The sequence below is a fragment of the Dermacentor albipictus genome, chromosome 5 (genome assembly GCF_038994185.2).
Source record: "Dermacentor albipictus isolate Rhodes 1998 colony chromosome 5, USDA_Dalb.pri_finalv2, whole genome shotgun sequence".
Classification (NCBI taxonomy): Eukaryota; Metazoa; Arthropoda; class Arachnida; order Ixodida; family Ixodidae; genus Dermacentor; species Dermacentor albipictus.
In genome coordinates this window covers 36618829-36638821 of record NC_091825.1, presented here as the reverse complement: position 1 = coordinate 36638821, position 19993 = coordinate 36618829, and the positions used below count along the sequence as shown (strand labels likewise).

The 19993-nt window shown below is 49.8% G+C and overlaps 1 protein-coding gene across 1 annotated transcript in view; it reads left to right on the top strand.

The window, feature by feature from the left end:
* Positions 1–219: 219 nt before the first annotated feature.
* Positions 220–19993, top strand: part of LOC139060270 (thiol S-methyltransferase TMT1B-like) — a 32289-nt gene continuing 12515 nt past the window's right edge. The window contains exons 1-3 of the mRNA XM_070539365.1: positions 220–426; positions 5718–5743; positions 9368–9479. Of these exons, the coding sequence (XP_070395466.1) occupies positions 220–426; positions 5718–5743; positions 9368–9479 (345 nt within the window). The remainder of the gene's footprint in view (positions 427–5717; positions 5744–9367; positions 9480–19993) is intronic.

Sequence of the window (19993 nt, the reverse complement as noted above, 5' to 3'; positions counted from 1 at the left end):
CTCGGTCGCTTCGAATGGTGTTTGCCGCCGATGGAATATCGCAATATGGGTGTTCGCGCACTTATTCTACGCATAGCCATGCACATCGCACTTGCAACGTTCCTTCTGATTTCTCTATTCTTTTCCTTACCGCTGTGGCTCAGCGTTCGCCTGCGCCAGTGGGTGTTCGCGCGCATATTTGAATTTACGAACACGGTTCGTCAAGCAGCTCTGGCAGATATGCGGCGTGATGTGCTGATGGCGCTCAACGGCATCGAGTCGCACGACCCAGAACTGCGAAGCGAAGGAGCCATTAGAGTTTTGGAGATTGGTGCGGGCATCGAAGCTAATTTCGAGATGATTGGACAGAAAATGAAGTATTGGAACATCGACCCCAACACTGACTTCCAGAATGGCTTCTTGGAGGAGCTCAGGAAAAACCCGAAGGTTTGTAGTGGCCGTTTCCTAGACACTCAACTCGCTGATTTTGATGAATTCTTGTTTTGTTCCTCGCTATGAACTTACTAAATTGGTGTGTAGCCTCGTTGAAATAAGCCATAAGAAACATACAAGCAGTTTGCTAGGATGCGCAATTCTATAGTAAGTTATGATATCCGGTAGAGTTTTCTTTTTTTTTGTAGCAGCTAGCCACTGTTACCTTGAGAACAAAGCCAAGTGTTTGTAAGCATGTCAAGGAATTATGCACATTCTCCTTCGCAGCTTCACACCAAGAAACAAGTGTAACTGAATGTGAAATATTTTTTTCAATTATCTTTTAGAGTATCGGCCGAGGATCCAAAAGTTTCAGCTGAATACAACTAGAGAACAGTCCCTAATAACATATGCATTTATGGTACTCATAGTCAGAATATTAGTGGTGCGTTCAAGCAGTGTTTCGGTCAGGGATGGCAGGTGAAGTCCTTTCCCGGCAGAAGGCACATAGACTTGAAAATTACTAAATCAAAACTGTAATGCGATTGATTACAGCAGCATTGGAAAGGTAATGGTAGAGAGAGTGCTGTGCAGTCTATTTGCACGCCCAGGTATCTGAGAGGCAGCCGAGGCGGGGGAGAGTGATTATGGGTGTGCACCTCTTGAGTGTTCTGTCTACGGTTGTATGCGCGTGCACGCGCGTGTATGTGGACGCATGCGCGTGCCTCTGTATTTGCATTTACATGCGCGCGAGTGCGTGTATGCGTGTGTGAGCTTTCGCGGCGCGTGTGTATGTCTGCATTGGCGTGTGCGTGCGCGTGAGCGTGCTTACGGCGCATGCATGGGTGCGTGTGAATTTGTACGTGTGCCAACGTGCGTGTTCATCTTTCAGCACGCACGCGTGCGAACAAACGTGTGCGCGTTTCTGTTCCATGGACGTATGTGCGTGCCTATTGTGTGTGTGTGTATGAATGTGCCAGGGAGAGCGTGTGTTTGTGCTTTTGGGCGAGGGAGAGGCTGTGCGTACACGTGTATGCGCGCGAGGGTGCGCGGGTGTAAGCGAAGAGTTTCCTGATCACACCTACTTTTGGAAACAAACCCAATGTGGAGATTGTTTGAACCCATATTTAAATCCATGAGACAAGAACGATGAGCACTGCAATTACAGCATTACCTCTCTCTCACAGCCAAAATAGCAAAGCGCCTCTGACGTCAGTACGGCCGCCCATGACCGGCACGGCCCCGTGTGAAGTGGCTAAGACGTTCACCTTATTTATCTTGCTTCCGTTAGCGGCAAAGCAATGTTTTGAGGGCAATGACGCGCTAAATGTGCACAGTCATTGAATCGTGTCGCTTCCCTGTGACCACGCAGGCTTTCGGCAGCGCACGTTAGCTACTATATTTACATTTCAACTTTAAGCGGCTTGACTTCCGAACAGCAATGTCTATAAAAATCGAAAATAATGTGGCCGCAGGGAACATGCTCACGGAGCCGTACTTTGATGACAATATCAGAAAAGCCTGGAAATGGTCAGGGCAACGACGATCTTTTTCCGCGTCAATTACGCTTTCAGAGAGCGCTTAATTGCAAAATACTTGTTCTTGAGTTTTACCGGAGCATGGTTAATAATCATGTATTCGCTCAGCTAGACATTCTTGAAGACGGGCTCCAAACGACCCCTTTGCTTTAGCCACTCAAGATCAAATATTTAAAAATTAGTTAACGTAGCTTCGTGAATTACGCATGCCACTGCTCAAGCTGCTCCGTGTCTGGAGGTTACCATCAGAACATTTGAATGACAACAACAATGCGAGGAAGATTTACACTGGCATATTTCGTAATGATTGGTGCCGTTAAAAAAGATCGCCGGTATATGCATGATGCAGTACGCCTCCCATAAAGCAGGTGCGAATGCTTCGACAGGTTTTCTTGACGCAATTCAAGTTCATGAACTGGGAATGCATGTGCCCCACCATGCACATCTGCCTTTGCAATGGACTTTCTTACATTACACAAGAAAGACCTCAGCGCCACGGTACACTACGCAAGGTTTGCGGGAAGATTGTCTGCCCTCACGGTTATATATATCAGCCTTGTTCACATGAGGCAAGGTTTCCTGGCGCCATTAGGAATGAAAGGAGCACAGACCTAGTAGCCCAAGCAGGTAGACTGCTTGGTCCACTGGGTCGGTGTAAGATGACAGACAGACAGACAGACAGACAGACAGACAGACAGACAGACAGACAGACAGACAGACAGACAGACAGACAGACAGACAGACAGACAGACAGACAGACAGACAGACAGACGGACGGACGGACGGACGGACGGACGGACGGACGGACGGACGGACGGACGGACGGACGGACGGACAGACAGACAGACAGACAGACAGACAGACAGACAGACAGACAGACAGACAGACAGACAGACAGACAGACGGACGGACGGACGGACGGACGGACGGACGGACGGACGGACGGACGGACGGACGGACGGACAGACAGACAGACAGACAGACAGACAGACAGACAGACAGACAGACAGACAGACAGACGGACGGACGGACGGACGGACGGACGGACGGACGGACGGACGGACGGACGGACGGACGGACGGACAGACAGACAGACAGACAGACAGACAGACAGACAGACAGACAGACAGACAGACAGACAGACAGACGGACGGACGGACGGACGGACGGACGGACGGACGGACGGACGGACGGACGGACGGACAGACAGACAGACAGACAGACAGGCAGACAGACAGACAGACAGACAGACAGACAGACAGACAGACAGACAGACAGACACAGACAGACAGACAGACAGACAGACAGAGACAGACACAGACAGACAGACAGACAGACAGACAGTTCCAATTGCTGAAGTGTAGGCAAATAAGGCTATTTGCTTTAATAACAGCTGCCTGGGGGAAAGCTCTGGATATATTTTTTCAGTAGTTCCTAACAGATTTAGCGGTGCGTACCAGATTAGATTTGGTTTGGGGCGGAAAATACCATAAATGTAGGTTGAGCGCTCTGTGCCAAATAGATTGACTGTTTAATGTTATTTATAATAAATTCTACGGTTTTAAGATTAAAAACCACAATATGAATATGAGGCACGTCATAGCGGGGGCTCCCGAATAATTTGGATAACCTGGAGGTTGTTTCAGCTTTCTTCAACTTTCTTGCATTTCGCCACCATAAACAAGCGGCCGGCATTCGACCCCGCGCCCTCGCGGTTATTTATTTTTATTTATTCATTTACATTACCCCTAAGGGCCCTCACGTGAGGGTATTACATGGGGGAGGGGGGGTACAAACATGAAATATACACAAGAAATAAAACTACATAAAATAAACATACACACAAGGAACATAAAATAAATAGATATGAACAAGGGGTAAATGCACTTAGTCATGAAAACACAAGAACATTTTACATAATATTTTAATATGTGCATATAGGCATAAGTATTATCTAATCTGCTACCACTAACCGTTTTCTTGAAACAAAGTTTCGAAAGATGGTAGGTTAACTCCAGTAGCTATGCGTGATGGTAGGTTATTCCATTCTATTATTGCGCGAGGAATAATTGATTTTGCGTAGGGCGACGAGCGGCACATTATGCGTTTTACTTTGTTAGCGTGGTCACGGCGCGGGAAAACAGCAGGAGGTGTTGAAAAGAAGTCTTCGTGAAGCGTGGAATGGTAATAAAGTTTATGAAATAAGGTTAGGCGAGCAAACTGGCGTCGACGTGATAGTGATTCCAACTCGGCACGTTGTTTTAACGATGTGACGCTGGTGAAGCGTGAATAATCGGAAAAGATGAAGCGAACAGCACGGTTTTGCAAAGATTCAATGTTGTTGATTATGTATGCTTGATCGGGATCCCATATGGCAGAAGCATATTCAATTTTTGGGCGGATCAGCGTGATATAAGCAAGTTTTTTTAAGTGAGAAGGTGCGTGCTTGAGGTTACGTTTAAGAAGACCGAGTGCTCGGTTAGCTGATGCTAAGACGGTGTTAATATGGTAATGCCAAGTTAAGTCAGACTGAAGATGAAGGCCAAGATAGTTGTAAGTTGGCGTAAGTTCTACTCTAGCATTATTGACAAAGTAGGTGGTAGTAAGTCGAGTGGAATGGTTGGTAAATGACATTAGCTTGGTTTTAGATGTACTTAAAGACATTAACCACGAAGAGCACCAAGCGGTCACAGCATCAAGATCAGTTTGTAAGGAAAGTCGGTCAGCGTCATTACTAATATTACGATATATAACACAATCATCTGCGAATAATCGAATTCGAGATGAGACACATTTGGGTAGATCATTAATGAAAATTAAGAAAAGTAGGGGACCGAGGACGCTGCCCTGGGGGACTCCAGATGGTAAAGGAACAGAAGAAGAGTTACAGCCATTAGCACAGGTAAATTGTTGTCTGTTGCAGAGAAAATCTTTAATCCATGCAAGAACGTTTGGCTGAATATTTAAGTGTGTTAATTTGATTAGAAGCCTGTGATGAGGAACGCGATCAAAAGGTTTAGAGAAGTCAAGAAACACTGCGTCAACTTGGAATCCTTCGTTAAATGCGGAAAATATATCGTTAGTAAATCCGGCGAGCTGAGTGTCGCATGAATAACCCCTGCGAAAACCGTGCTGGTACTTGAAGATGATATCATGGTCTTCTAGGTAGTTGATGACTTGTGTGCGTATGACGTGCTTGAGAAGTTTACATATGTTGCTATAGTCGGATACAACTTTAGAAAAAAGGGGAGGCCCCGCCCAGATGACCGAAGCGCGACAGCCTATAGCCTCCGCGACTAAAATAGTCCCGCTCGAAACATCGTGCTCCTGAAACGCGTAATTCTCGGTATAAATAAAGACTTTTGCATTTTGATGACTGGTTTACAAGAGGTCTCATGTGCTGGAGCACATGCCGGATAGCGACAGAAAAATAACCCCGCGCCTTTCACAACGCTGCCCGTCGTCTGCTCTTTAGCTTCATTGCTAGTGACAAAAGTAGAAAGAGCAGCTCTGCAATGCTTTTGCGCTTGTTCACTTGTACACGGCGTATCTACTACTCGTTTCTCATGCTTAAAATGAATCACTTGCTATAGAAAAGGTACTTATATAAAACAATGCATTTATCGCAACCATTACAAACCTGGGGCGAGAATAAGGTCGAGGCAGGAAGGTGCAAAAATGCTTCATTCATTGTTTTAAATAAATACTCTTGGTTTCAAATAGCATAAAATTTATATTTTTTGGTTTTGTGTTTTCACAAATTCACAGCACGCATTCTACAGCTTGGGCGTGCAGTGAGAACTGGTGTACAGCAATCAATCGACGGTGCCACACAACACTCGACTGTACAACACCGTCGCTTCGTCGGTATTCCGGTAACACGCAGGCGGACGGGGCATTGGGGCGTTGGGGCTGCAACACGATTATGCCAGTGCCGAAAATTTACACCAGCAGCGAAGAAGAATACGCTCGGTTAATGCAATATTAACTGTTTCTGTCTGTTTGAGCACTGCGCCACCAGGTGGCTGCACCGTGCAGACCACCCGACCGCTCACGTTTACGCCTCCGCCCCAACGCGCCGGGCGTCCGCCTGCGTTTTACCGGAATACCGGAAAAGCTAAAACCTCTTTATTGATAGTTTACGCTAAGTTGACGGCGACAAATCTTTGCGTTGAAGGCTTCTTCTGCAAATAGTTTCTGTTGCGCGAACTTTTCTGATTTCTCCTGAGAATGGTTTTGCTCCATCATTTCACCCCATCCGACGAAAAACACACCCGACGCTACCGTAGGCACCAGTCTTTGGAAAACTTTCTTGCCACAACTTCACTAGGGAGCGAAATAAAACAACATGGAACAAGTACGCAGGATGTGTGTTCGCAGCGGTCGCCGCGGGATCCTGTATACAGGCAAAGCGTAGCACAGCGCCAGCGATGCTCGCTGCAATGTTCCTTCAACGGATCACGGCTCAGAATAAATGCACGCGGCATAAATGACGCATCGTAAGTTCGTAGTAATATTTCCGGCATGATAGACCCTCACAAACACTACTGGAATTCACTCTGACGAGGGGCTGAAGCACACAGCTGTCGCAACTACGCCCAGTTCGAAGCGCGGGCGGCCATCTTCTCCGTCGTCGGGGTCACCAGCCGTCTGGCTCATGACGTTTGTGCAGTGCGCGCGCCCATTGGTGGATGCTCGTCTGCCTCCGCCTCGGAGGAGTAAACGCCCCCTTTTTTTCTAAAGTTGTATCCGACTGTAGTTAATGAGATAGGACGATAGTTAAGTGGGACAGAGCGATCACCTGATTTAAATATGGGTATTACTTTAGCTATTCGCCAGACATGAGGAATAATGCCAGATGATAATGATTGTGAAAACATGGCTGATAACACTTGAAAAATGTCTAAAGAAGCGTTTTTAAGTACCTTGTTATTGAAACCAAGATGATCAGAGCTAGTAGGAGTTTTGCGGTTATTCAACAGGGCAAGAATACCAGAATCACTGATGACAATTTCTGGCATGGAAATGTTAGGCAATGGCTCTAATATAGGCGAAGAAGTTATATCTTCATTGGTGAATACTGATAAAAATGCATCGTTTAGAAGATGCGAACACCCAGTTTCAGTGACTGGTTGTCCGTCAGCATTATTTAGTACTATATCAGGATAGGAACTCGGATTGATAATGCGCCAGAATCTATGAGAATTATTGGTTAACATAGTAGACAGGTCGTGAGTGAAGAAATTACGACGGGTTGTTTTAAGCAGGGACTGATACTCTTTATCACAATTTTTGTACTTGTTGCATGATGACAGGAGACGTGTGGTCATTGCTTGGCGGTACAAACGTTTTTTCTTATTATTAAGACGACGAAGACGATGTGTGAACCAAGGCGAATTTTTATGATGTCGGATGGTGATGATTGGCACATACTTATCAACAAGGTGAGACAAGGTGGTTTTGAATGCCAGCCAGTTTGATTCGATTGAGCGTGATGAATACTGAGCCAGGAAGCTTTCAGAGGTGTTTAGTTCTGAGTTATTCATCTCAAAATTCGAGCGGTTGTAGCAATGAATTCGCTTAATGGTAGTTTTCTTTTCATTAAATGGATTCGTGATGCACCCAGTGATAATGTCGTGATCGGATAAACCATTTAAATGCAGCATATCAGAAAGAACGTCCGGGTTATTTGTTAGGACAAGATCAAGGATATTAGCCGTGGTAGCGGAGCGACGGGTAGGACTAGTAATAAGTTGAGCAAAAGAAAAATCTAAGCAGGAATGAAGAAGGTGTGGGCTTCTTTATCACTGGAATTAACACAGAGAGTGGACCATTCAATGCTTGGAAAATTAAAATCGCCAACTACGAGGAAAATAGAGTTAGGAAAACGCACATGTAAGTCGCTGAGCATTCTATGGAATTCACCCGAGAATCCATCAGACATATCGGGCGGCCGATAGAAAGCACCAATAATAACATCAGTAACTCCGAATTTACATCATATCAATACACATTCGAGGAAAGTATCAACAGCGAGGGGAACAGCAGATAATTGTTTCTTTGTGGCTATGAGGACACCTCCTCCTTTTCTATTTATTCTGTCACACCGGAAAAAGGAAAATTCAGATTCACTCAGAAGAATGTAATCATCCGGAACGGTATCGTCCAGCCAAGTTTCAGTCAATACTAGAAGTGAAACGGACGTAGAATCTATGAGCGAAGAAAGGGCGACAGTTTTGGAAAGAACACTTCTGATGTTTGTGAACAGGAAACGTGTATTATTCTTTAAATTATGACACACATTGGGCAAAAATGACGTAGATTCTGTAGATGACTTATCAGCCGGCACATGTCCTACTGTGGTGAGATGACGAACTGGCTCAGCACGGTTACCCGCGACATCCCGCACATAGGTGTCATTATTGATTTGCAGCTTGTCGAATGTTAGGCGCACACGGTCACCTTGCTTTTTAATTGATCGAGAGAACTGCAGAAGTTGCCGGCGTTTGTCACGAACTGCTTGGGAGTAGTCGCGTCCTATGCTGAAACCTGTGTCCCTCAGCTTGCTGCCTTTACTTAAAATAACCTCAAGTTCTTTATCGTTGAAGAACTTAGATATAATGGGGCGTTTTTTCACAGTCGAAAAACGGCCCACGCGGTGTGCCCTAGCAATGGAAGTTACAGTGCCACCAAGCTTATCACGGCAGAACTCATGCACAAGTAGCTCTTAACTATCCCAGCTTTCGGATTCGTTAGTATCGGTAACACCATAAAACAAAACATTTCATCTACGTGACTGGTTTTCTAGGTTATCGATTTTGTTGATGATGCTAGAAAAGCCACTATCGAGAGATGTTGGGGCATGAACAGATGGAGCAGATTCTAATTTGTTTTCCAGTTCCTGCACACGTTTGGTCAAGCTTTCGAGGTCTGTTTTGAGTTCTGCGTGCATATTTAGAACTTTCATTATTGATTCGAGAAGACTTGCGTTGCTGGCTTCAAGACGCTTTACAGCCTCGGCCACACCATCTAACTCCTCTTCTTGAGCCTTTGTCATAGGTCCGGGGTTTTCCTCAACATCCCCACTCAAAAGCAACAGTCGCAAAACATAAACAAGAGCAGTGGAAGACCGTTTGAAATGGTTGGGTGGCCATGACACCGCCAGAAGACAAACATTATTGCTACGGTAACAGCGAGTTTGATAGCAACAGACCTGTAGGAAAGCAGTTGGTGAGCTCTGAACCACTGTGTCAGTGTCGTGGCCCGAAGCTTCGTCGAAATGGGCGCGCTTTTGAGGAGGCGCTGTAGATATTGCCGTCCCATGTTGCCCGAGGAGCAGTATGAAATTGTTCAGGATCGGCGGCGGGTGATGCAGCAGACTTGATAAGCCGCGGCAGATTGGCGGGTTGTCCACGCAGTCCACCGTACTCATGCGCTGTTTGTCGGCACGGGTATCAGACGGCTGTACTGCAGGCAGCGACAGCAACTGTCCCAGCACCGGCAGCAGCAGCATCTGTAGGAAAGCAGTTGGTGAGCTCCGAACCATTGTGGCAGTGTCATGGCCCCTAGCGAAACGCCAAAGTCACGGCGTTAGGGTTGCTAGAACTGCGAGGTGTGAAACCCGGCCTCTCCATGCTTGTCGCGATGAGCGATACCTTCGCAGTGGTATGGTCGTGGGGGAACATGTGCGACGGAAAAACCGTCAATTAGGGTTCGATTTATGCTACATGCGCAATAGACAATTGGCGCAACGCAAGGTCCCGGACTAGTGTATGAGCACGGCATTGTACTACTTGTGGACAATGCACGATATTTTCAGGCAGCGATCATTATGTACTGAAAACCACAATCGAAGCGGAGAATGTAAAAAGAAAAATCGGCACAGCCCATATCACAGATTGGGACGCCTTCCGTAAGCACAGCGAACAACTAAAAAGGGAAATCACCTCTATAGAGGAATGGAGCCAACAGCTAAAACAGATACAAGAACTCTACACGCAGGAAATAGATAGAACAGAACAAACACCGGAGGTGGACCGGCGGCTACTCGGGCTATGGGAGGCAAGACGCGGGCTCACAAAACGCTGGAAAAGACAAAAGCTAAACAGGAAACTCAAGAAGAAGATAGCAGAGATCACAAAGAAGGCAGAAGAGTACGCAACACAGCTGGCCAGGCAAGGGTGGCAGCAGTTCTGCAGCTCACTGCACGGCACGCTCAGCACAGCCAAGACGTGGCGCATACTAAAAGCCCTCATGAACCCAACCAAAACGAAAACAGAAAGCGGCAAAGCAATCCAGAAACTGGTCCACCAGCACGAAGGCTCCGACGAGGAACTATTGGAGGCAGTGCGTGTAAAATGTTACGGCAAAGACAATCCCAAAGGCTACGACGGGGAGTATCCGGGGACAGAGAACCCCCACATGGACAGACCGATTACAAGAGAGGAAGTTTACGCAGCAATTAGAGCGACAACCAAAAACACAGCCGCGGGCGCCGACAAGATCAGAAACTCCCTAATACGCAACCTCAGCGACGAGGCGATAGATCAGCTCACAGCATACCTCAACACACTGTGGGCAGAGGGCACGATACCGAAGGAATGGAAGCACGCTGTCGTGGTGATGATACCTAAACCCGGCAAAAAGCTTCAGATTGAAAACCTGAGGCCCATCTCCCTCACCTCGTGCCTCGGTAAACTCTACGAAAGGATCGTCACCAGAAGAATCCAACACCACCTGGAGGACAAGGAGCTATACCCGCACAGCATGTTTGGCTTCCGGGCGCACCTGTCAACACAGGACGTCCTGCTACAGATAAAAGAAGAAATCATAAACACCTCACCCAGAGCAGGCGAAAACGTTATCATGGCCCTAGATATCAAAGGGGCCTTCGACAACGTTAGCCACGAAGCCATCATGGAAGGACTGAACAACGCCAACTGCGGCAAGAGAATCCACGACTACGTGAGGGCCTTTCTGACCAAACGCACGGCAACGGTGGGATTGGGGGACCTGCGAAGCGACATCTTTACCACCCCACGCAAAGGCACGCCGCAGGGCTCCGTGATCTCACCAATACTCTTCAACATCGCAATGATCGGACTGGCTCGAAGACTCAGCAAGATTGATGGCATCCAGCATGCAATATATGCTGACGACATCACGGTCTGGGTCAATCGAGGCTCCCTGGGACAGAAGCAAGAAAAATTGCAGGAAGCGGCCGAGTGCGTGGCAGAATACGTCAGAGAAAGGGGCCTGGCGTGCTCTACCGAAAAATCAGAAATCCTGAGAGTGGGAAGAAACCCCACCAAGGAAGAACTAATAGTAAAGCTAGAGGGACAAAACATACCTGAAAGGAGCATGATACGCGTCCTAGGCATGTGGATTCAAGGAAGCAAGAAATGCAGCCACACAATCAGCTTACTACAAAAATCGACAGAACAAGTAAGCCGAATGATAACGAGGGTGTCTCAAAGAAGAAGCGGAATGAGAGAAGAAGACACAATCAAGCTGGTCAGAAGCCTAGTGGTCAGCAGAGTCACGTACTCGCTCCCGTACCACAACATGACCAAGCACGAAAAAGAACAGACGGAAACGCTACTAAGGAAAGCGTATAAGACGGCGCTACATCTGCCTAGAAACACGCCCAACGATAAACTGTTACAGATGGGCCTGAGCAACACCTTCGAAGAACTCGCGGAAGCGCAGCTCGTTGCACAGATCGCCAGGCTCCAGCAGACTGCCACCGGCCGCAAGCTCCTAAAAAGAATAGGGCATAACACAGACGGAATAGAGGATCGGGCTGCTAGCATCCCAGACAGCGTTCGCCAGACACTGCAGGTTAGCCCCCTACCGAGAAACATGGACCCGAATCTCCACGCCGCCAGAAGGCAGGCACGAGCAGATTTCGTGGAACGAAACCTAGCCGCACTAGAAAACACCGTATACACAGACGCGGCCGTATACCCATGGGACCGCAACACTAGAATGTTTAGAGTTGCGGCAGCAGTGGTAAACCACACGGGAGAACCAATTAGCTGCGCGAGCCTGAGAAACTGCACTGTAACGGAGGGGGAGGAAGTCGCCGTAGCTCTAGCGGCGGCTGAAGGTTACCGCAGGAACAAATCTCTGATAATTCTAACGGACTCCAAAGCAACATGCAGGAACTACACACAAGGCAGAGTTAGTAAGGAAGCACTGAGAATCCTCCTCAAAACAGAGCCTCCTAACAAAAAGATAAAACATAGGATCTTCTGGATACCGGCACACACCGGTATAGAGGGCAACTCAAGGGTGGACCGCCTAGTTCGCGAACTCACGAACCGAGCAGGGCAGTCGGAAACCCTAGAGGCCCCCTTAACGGTGGAGCCGACGTATGCAGAAATACTTAACCATTACAGAGGAAGGAGACTTAAATACCCCCCACCCCACACATCGCTCACACAACATGAGGCAGTAAGCTGGCGAAGACTGCAAGCAGGTACGTTCTTCAACCTGCACACATTACACAAAATGTTCCCTACCCAGTACAGGCATACATGTCCGTGGTGCGGAACAACCCCCACGTTATATCACATCACGTGGGAATGCAAGCGTAATTTCGCATTCCATAAAGTAAATAACCCAAGTGCGGAACAATGGGAGGGTCTGCTCACCAGCAGCGAGCTCGCAGCCCAACGGGCAATTGTGCAGCACGCCTGCGAGGCAGCAAGACTCAGCGGTGCCCTGGAATAGGGGCGCCGACCTTGTGAAGCGGCCAGGACTCAAAACATGAAGACACCGGCCCACCGCCAATCTCTCTGAGATATAGAGAATTAAAGTTTTTCCATTCCATTCCATTCAGGCACTTGCGAATATTTGTAGCAGCGCAGCGACAAATATAGGCCTTAAGATTAGCACAGAGAAATCAGAAATAATGACCTTTAATGAAAATACGAATAATTACGTGGTGATAATACAACCACTGTGCCAAAGTTATCGCCTGGCTCAAGAGACGCCTGCATGTATATAAAATATGCTGAATGTTGTTACCGATTCAATTGCAAAAACCTGTCATCTAATCAGATTGCGCGCGTAAAGTGGATACTGGCGCACATTCTCCATCACAATCGAGCGACCACAATTGTGCTGCAATGCACGAGCATTCAAGTCTGGTGAACACATGCCTTGATCCGAAAATCAGATTGCGACGAAGGATGATTTTGCTAGCAGCAATTGTTGTGCTTTGAGTGTTTCGTTTTTTTTTTTTCAACGCAGGCTCACCAAATAATCATCAAGACTCACCCTTTTGCAGCTGTCTTGTTCTTCACATCACTACAACGTGACAGTATGGACGTGCTACATTTTCACTGAAATAATACTTACAAATGGACTAGCACTTCTGTTGCGTGTGCGATAACACTTTTAAATCAATAATTTTCAATTCACAGCTGACCTCTTATTCAAGGAGGCTGTAAAAAACACCAACCCGGACGTTAACAGGCGGCCTCAAAATAAAAAAAAAAACCTTAAATACTTATTTTTCCGCTTTCACCTGATGGGAGGGAAGAAAATTCCAATAAAATATCCTTATAATAATTAGAAGTCTTTCTGGCTTGGCATGCATTTAAAAAGCTAGGCCTACTAGTTCCGCTCTGGAATGGTAGGTGCGCCCATGTTCGACTTTCGTGGAACTACAGAAACGACTGAACACATCTTATGACTTCATCCCCAATACGACGTCGAGCGGAAACCCGGACATCATTGAAGCGGCTCGACTCTGGGCCATTTTCCAAAATGAAGATCCTTGAAATATGACCATACGCATTCGTAGTGCAGGAACCCACGCAGTCCTTGCTGCAGTACCTCAAGTCGACAGGTCTTGACGACCGCTTGAACCCTCGGTGCGATCCTTCAAATGTGTGCAAAACTGGGCTCTCTCCGCTCTCTCCCTCTCTCTTCATCCCCGTACCCCTTACTCCCGTGCAGAATCGCAATAACCCCATAGCATTCCTTCGTTTTATTTCTCTCACTTTCTCGCTCTCCATTTGCTTGAAAACGTTTCATCTCAGTTCTCCCAATACAAGCGGATGCCAACTTCACGGTGGTTCGTATTGATGGCCCTTGACATATGTTCAACCGTCTAGCTAAGGCTTTTTCCGAATGTTTCATATTTTGGGAAGGCGTGTTACCCTCCTACCTGTCACTCTGGTTTATAACCACGCAAAAGGCGAAAGTGCTGTGCGAAGAGTGTCGTTATTCTAAACCCAGGGGAGGCAGCAACTCGCCTCGCCTGTATCGCTGTCATGTAGTGTAAGATACTACATGTGAGCGTATCGGTCGCCGTGCTCTCTCTTGGAGGTGCTCACCACTACGATATTTTGCTGTAGGTTGGGGCACACGATGTCTTCACTTGCTTCATTGGCGGGGATCTGTGCCGCCGCCGCAATTGCACGACTTAGTTCAACGCGAGTCACGTCGCTCAGGTGGAGCCCGCCTCGCTGTCGGAACACGATCTTTATGTCGCCGCGCGGCAAGTCTGGCATGCGCGCGCCCTTCAACAATTTGCCCTTGTTTATACGTTTAGCCCTTGACCGATACGCTGCAGTAGGAAGGATCGACATACGCGGCACGGCGCACGAAATAAGTACCTACGAAGCAGCCCCCCACGGCACGGTGAAGGGCGTCATAAGGGGAATCCCGCTCGAGGATACGGCCCAAGAGATTCAGGAGAATGTTGTGCACAAGCATAACCCAACGGCCCTACAGGCAAACCGAATCGGTAAAACCCGATCAGTCGTCATTGCTTTCGAAGGGCACAAAGTACGCAGTTACGTGAGATACGGTAACCTGCTCACGGAGTGCACGTTGCACAGAAAACAAATCGACGTATGCTATGCGTGCGGAAGAGTGGGCCACAGAATGGACGTGTGCCCGGATCCTTCGAACACGATCTGTCGAGGATGCGGAATCTCCAACCCTGCCGAAGACCACAGATGTGACCCGAAGTGTGGCCTGTGCGGAGGCAAACACCTGACCGCGGACAAGACCTGCAAAGCCCGCTTCAAGACGCCCTACGTCGTCCGCCGGCGACGCTGGGAACGACGCCGAGCAGAGGAAGAAGACGCCGGGAGAAGAAACCAAGACAAGAGAGGTCCTGCAGGCGGACCCCGCCGTAGCGCCTCCAAACAACGGGGCCGGTCACACACGCCAGGCCGGAGCAGCAACAACACTGGCGGCGGAAACGGCCGCCGGAGTCGCTGCCGATCGAAGACACCATCCGGGGGTGGCAATGGCGGCGGCAACCGCCGCTCGCGCTCCCGGACCAGTTCGAGATCCGGGGCCGGTTCAAGGTCCCGGAGCGAGTCAACCGGACGCCGAGGGATCGCCGAGAAAAAGTTGGGCTGGACCAACAGGTCTCCCGTCGCTCGAACCAACAACACCGAGTTCCCACCGCTCATCCCCTCCCAACCCCTTAACTTACAAGCGAATCAGCAAAAGGACAGTAGCGAAGTCATAGAACTTAAGAGGATCATAGAGCGCCAAAACGCTCAGATCCAGGAACAGAACGCCCAAATACGGGCGCTTATGAATAAGATCGAAACGCTGGCGAATAACGGACGCTCGGCAAATGCAAGCCCTCAAAACAACAACACGGCGGCAAACAACGCCGCAGGCTTGCGCATATTGTCGCGGAGGGACCACCCCTCGCCCCGCCAAGGGCGGGCGGCGGGAGAGGCTGGGGTTACGCACAGTGCATCAAGTAATCAAGAGGCGATGGACGCCGAAATCAGCCTCGCGAGCGGTGAAGAAGCGGTGACCGCAGAGACCGCGACCACGGCAACGACACAGATCCCGCGAGAAGGAGAGCTGACGGCCATTTTGGCTGCAATTTCCCAAATTAATGAAAGGCTAGGCAAAATGGACGCCCGACTCGAGGCTGTCGAGAGTCAGTCTCACGCGCGATCGGTGAAGCACAAGCGCATAGTGCCAAAAATAGCCTCAACTTCGGTGAGGAACCGCTTCGCGTCCCTGAAAAAGGAGCGGTCCGAAAAAATCAAAGGCGCGATCGCGAAAAGGCGCAATCGACTCGAGACGTCCGGAAAGGATGATGCAGAAGCCAAGTAAGAAGCACAAGAAGAAAACCGGGGGAGATACCACAGTAATTTACCAATGGAACTGCCGAGGGATTCGCAACAAAGAAGCGGAACTATTATTACACATTGACGGGCAAAAAACAAGCCCGATGTAATTGCTCTACAAGAAACAAACGGGAAACCAAGACTCCCGGGGTACGTCACTTACACGGACCCCACGGAGAACGGGACGGCGGTGCTCGTCCGCAGCAACGTGGCGGCAACTCAACATGTCACGGCGCAGGGTGGGTGCGAGCACACGCTGGTCGAAATTCATGCTAGAGAAATTGGCAGCTCGGGCAATTTATTTGTAATGAGTGCGTACTGCCGTCCGTCACAACGGCAGTACGAATTTGACCGCATCGTGAGCCAGGCGAAAGGGTTGGCGGGGACCAGGCCCCTCCTGATCCTCGGCGACTTTAACGCCCCTCACACAACGTGGGGCTATAAGTTTCAGTCCAAGAGAGGAAAAGCATTGGCGAAAGCAATGGAGGATCACGAGATGGCCCTCCTGAACGAGCCGGATGTATCCACCAGAAGAGGCAACAGTGTCGCTAGGGACACCACACCAGACCTGTCGTGGCTATCGGGCACGCTAGACGTCTCTTGGAGAAGCGAAGAAGTGGACCTGGGGTCTGACCACAGTGTGATCGGTATCACGATCCGAGGCTCCCGATATCGGGCTGTACTGGGGACGGCGCGGATCACGGATTGGGACAAGATGAGAAAGTTTACCCAAGAACAAGAAGAGGCATCCAAGGAAGAAACGGGACAGGCTGACAGACAAAGGACCTACACCGATTGGGCGAGGGACCAGAAGAAGGCTCTAGATAAATTTACCCGAGAAATCGCAACGACGTCGCAGACACCGTACGTGGACGCCAGACTGACCCACATGTGGGCGGCCCGACACTCGTTGACGCGGCGGTGGAAACGTCAGAGACACAACAGAAAGCTGGCCAAGCGCATAGCAGTCTTGAACAAACAGATCGCCGAGTACGCGGCCAAACTATATAACGAAAATTGGCTGAAGACCTGCGACGGCCTACAGGGCAAGCTCTCGACGTGGAAGACGTGGTGTCTCTTGAGGCATCTGATCGACCCGCTGAGTAGCAAAACTGCGACCAATCGCAACCTCACCAAAGTACTGAACACGTACAAGGCAGACGGTTGCAGGCTCCTGGAAGACCTGAAGGCCAAGTACCTAAAGACAGAGAAGGGCCAGTACCCGGTGCCCGAGAGGTACGAAGGACCCGACAACGAAGAACTGGACCGGCCGTTTACCATGATGGAGCTGTGGACAGCTATAGATGACAGTAACAAGAGAAGTGCACCCGGCAGGGACGCCATAACTTACAAATTACTCGGTAACATGAGCGGTACAGCGGCCCGCGGCCTCCTAGAGCACATTAACGAAGCCTGGGAGAGCTCGCAGTTGCCGAAGGAATGGAAGGACGCCGAGGTCCGCTTCATTCCAAAGCCCGGCAAAGCCCTCACGATAGACAACATGCGGCCCATCTCCCTCACATCCTGCGTGGGGAAGGTGATGGAGCGCATGGTCCTTCGCCGGTTGCAAAAGCACCTCGAAGAAACGGATCAGATGCCAGAAACGATGTATGGCTTCAGGCAACATCTCAGCACCCAAGACGTAATGATCCAACTTCACGAACTGGTCGTCAAGCCAGCAACGAGGCATGCGCCGCGCGGGATACTCGCCCTCGACCTGAAGGGAGCGTTTGACAACGTGTCCCACGCGAGTGTGTTGCAGAATCTAAACAAAACCCGGTGTGGCAGAAAGACATTCGGCTACATAAAAGATTTTCTGTCAAACCGAACGGCGACCATCAGGATAGGGGAGGAGAAGTCGGACCCTGTCGAGCTCGGCGATAGGGGCACCCCTCAGGGATCGGTCTTGTCGCCCCTGCTCTTCAATCTGGCCCTGCTGCCCCTGCCCGGTCTACTCAAGCAAATCGAAGGCGTGGACCACGCGTTCTACGCCGACGATATTACGCTGTGGACGGCCCGAGCCGGATCCGATGCCTGGATGGAGGAAGTCTTGCAGCGGGCGGCAACGACCGTGCACGAGTACGCAAAGTCGTGCGGACTGAGCTGCGCTCCCCAGAAATCAGAGCTGCTCATGATCCAACCGGGAAAAACCAAGAAGGAGCTGCCGCCGAACGTGATTATCACGATCGCCGGAACGACCATCAAGCCAACACAGCAGATTAGGATTCTCGGCCTACTACTTCAGAGCGACGGAAAGGCACAGGCCGCCATCACAAAGATCAAGACTACATCCGAACAGATACTTGGTATGATTCGGAGGGTATCAAACAGAAACCGAGGCCTTAAAGAGGACGATGCCATGCGCCTGGTACGCGCGTTCGTCGTGTCGCGGGTTACCTACTCCGCCCCGTATCTCCAGCTGACGAAGGCGAATAGGGACACCCTAAACACGATGCTTCGTAAGGCAACGAAACAAGCACTGGGCATACCCATATACTCATCCACGCAAAAACTGCTAGACATGGGGGCCCACAACACGGTGGAGGAGCTCATCGAAGCCCACCTCTCTAATCAGAGAATCCGGCTCAGTCACACGGAACACGGACGAGCCGTCCTACACAAGATAGGATGGCAGATCGAGCCAGTACCCATCAAGACGGCCCTTCCAGAAGACTGGAAAATGATAATTCAGACAAAACCCCTTCCCCGGAACATGACGCCGGGCAAGGACGATGAGAGGCGCACCGCGCGAGCCAAAGCCCTAGCCCGTAAGCTAGAAGAGAACCCCAGGGTCCTCTACGCGGACGCCTCGCTCCGAAAACACAGTGACCGTGCAGCCGTGGTGGTTACTTCAAAGGAGAGGCTGATCGTCAGCGCGTCCCTAAAAACAACAGACCCCGCAGTTGCCGAAGAAGCGGCCGTAGCCCTCGCACTCGCACAGTCGAGCGTGGGTACCGTAGTCACCGACTCAAAGACAGCCTACAGAAGCTTCCGCAGGGGGGTAATCTCCTCCGCGACCCGAGCCATTCTAGCCAAGCACAAGCCTCCGGGAAGAGCCATAGAGCTCATGTGGGTCCCGGCTCACTCGCAGGTAGCAGGCAACATCATCGCCGACTACCATGCCCGAGAAATGTCAATCCGGGCCGAGCACGAGCCGGAAGAGCTACCGCACCCGGTTACCAGCTTTCGCGACATTACCCGGATGTACCGAGAAGAAAGGTGCAGGCTGCCAGAACCGCACCCCAAACTCACCAGGCAACAACAGACGATCCTGCGTCGAGCGCAGGCGGGATCGCTTGCGCATCCCGTACTGATGAACCGCATGTACCCTGCGGAATACGATATGCTCTGTCCTTTTTGCAGAAGAGAAAAGGGCGCCCTGCCGCACGTCTTGGCAGAGTGCACAGAACTCAAGACCCCCCCTCCTCCCCTTCCCACCAACACCCCCAATCCCCAACCCCTTGAGCGATGGGAGACCTTGTTATCCAGCCCCGCCCTACCGATTCAGCTCGCACTGACCGACAGGGGCCAGGAGCTGCTGGAAACATATGGGTCCCGTAACTAGGGAACCACCCCGTTTGGTGCCTGCGTGCACCACCGATTTATTTCGGGCCCAGTGAATGTTGCTTCATCATCATCATCTACATGTGAATTTTAAATCGACTTCGTATTTCACTCTGGGAGAGATAAGGCAGGCCACCGACAAAAGAAAGTGCAAGATCACTGCGAAAAAGACATACAATAGAAGAGGAAAAGGCAGGGAGGTTAACCATGGACTTGCCCGGTTATGTACCCTACACATGGGGAGGGGAAAATTTAATGGCACTTTAGCGGAAAACGCCAGATAAATACCGGAGGCATTTCGACGCACCTCGTTAAGGTCGCGGATCACTGATTATAACCACATTCACCATATTTCAATGT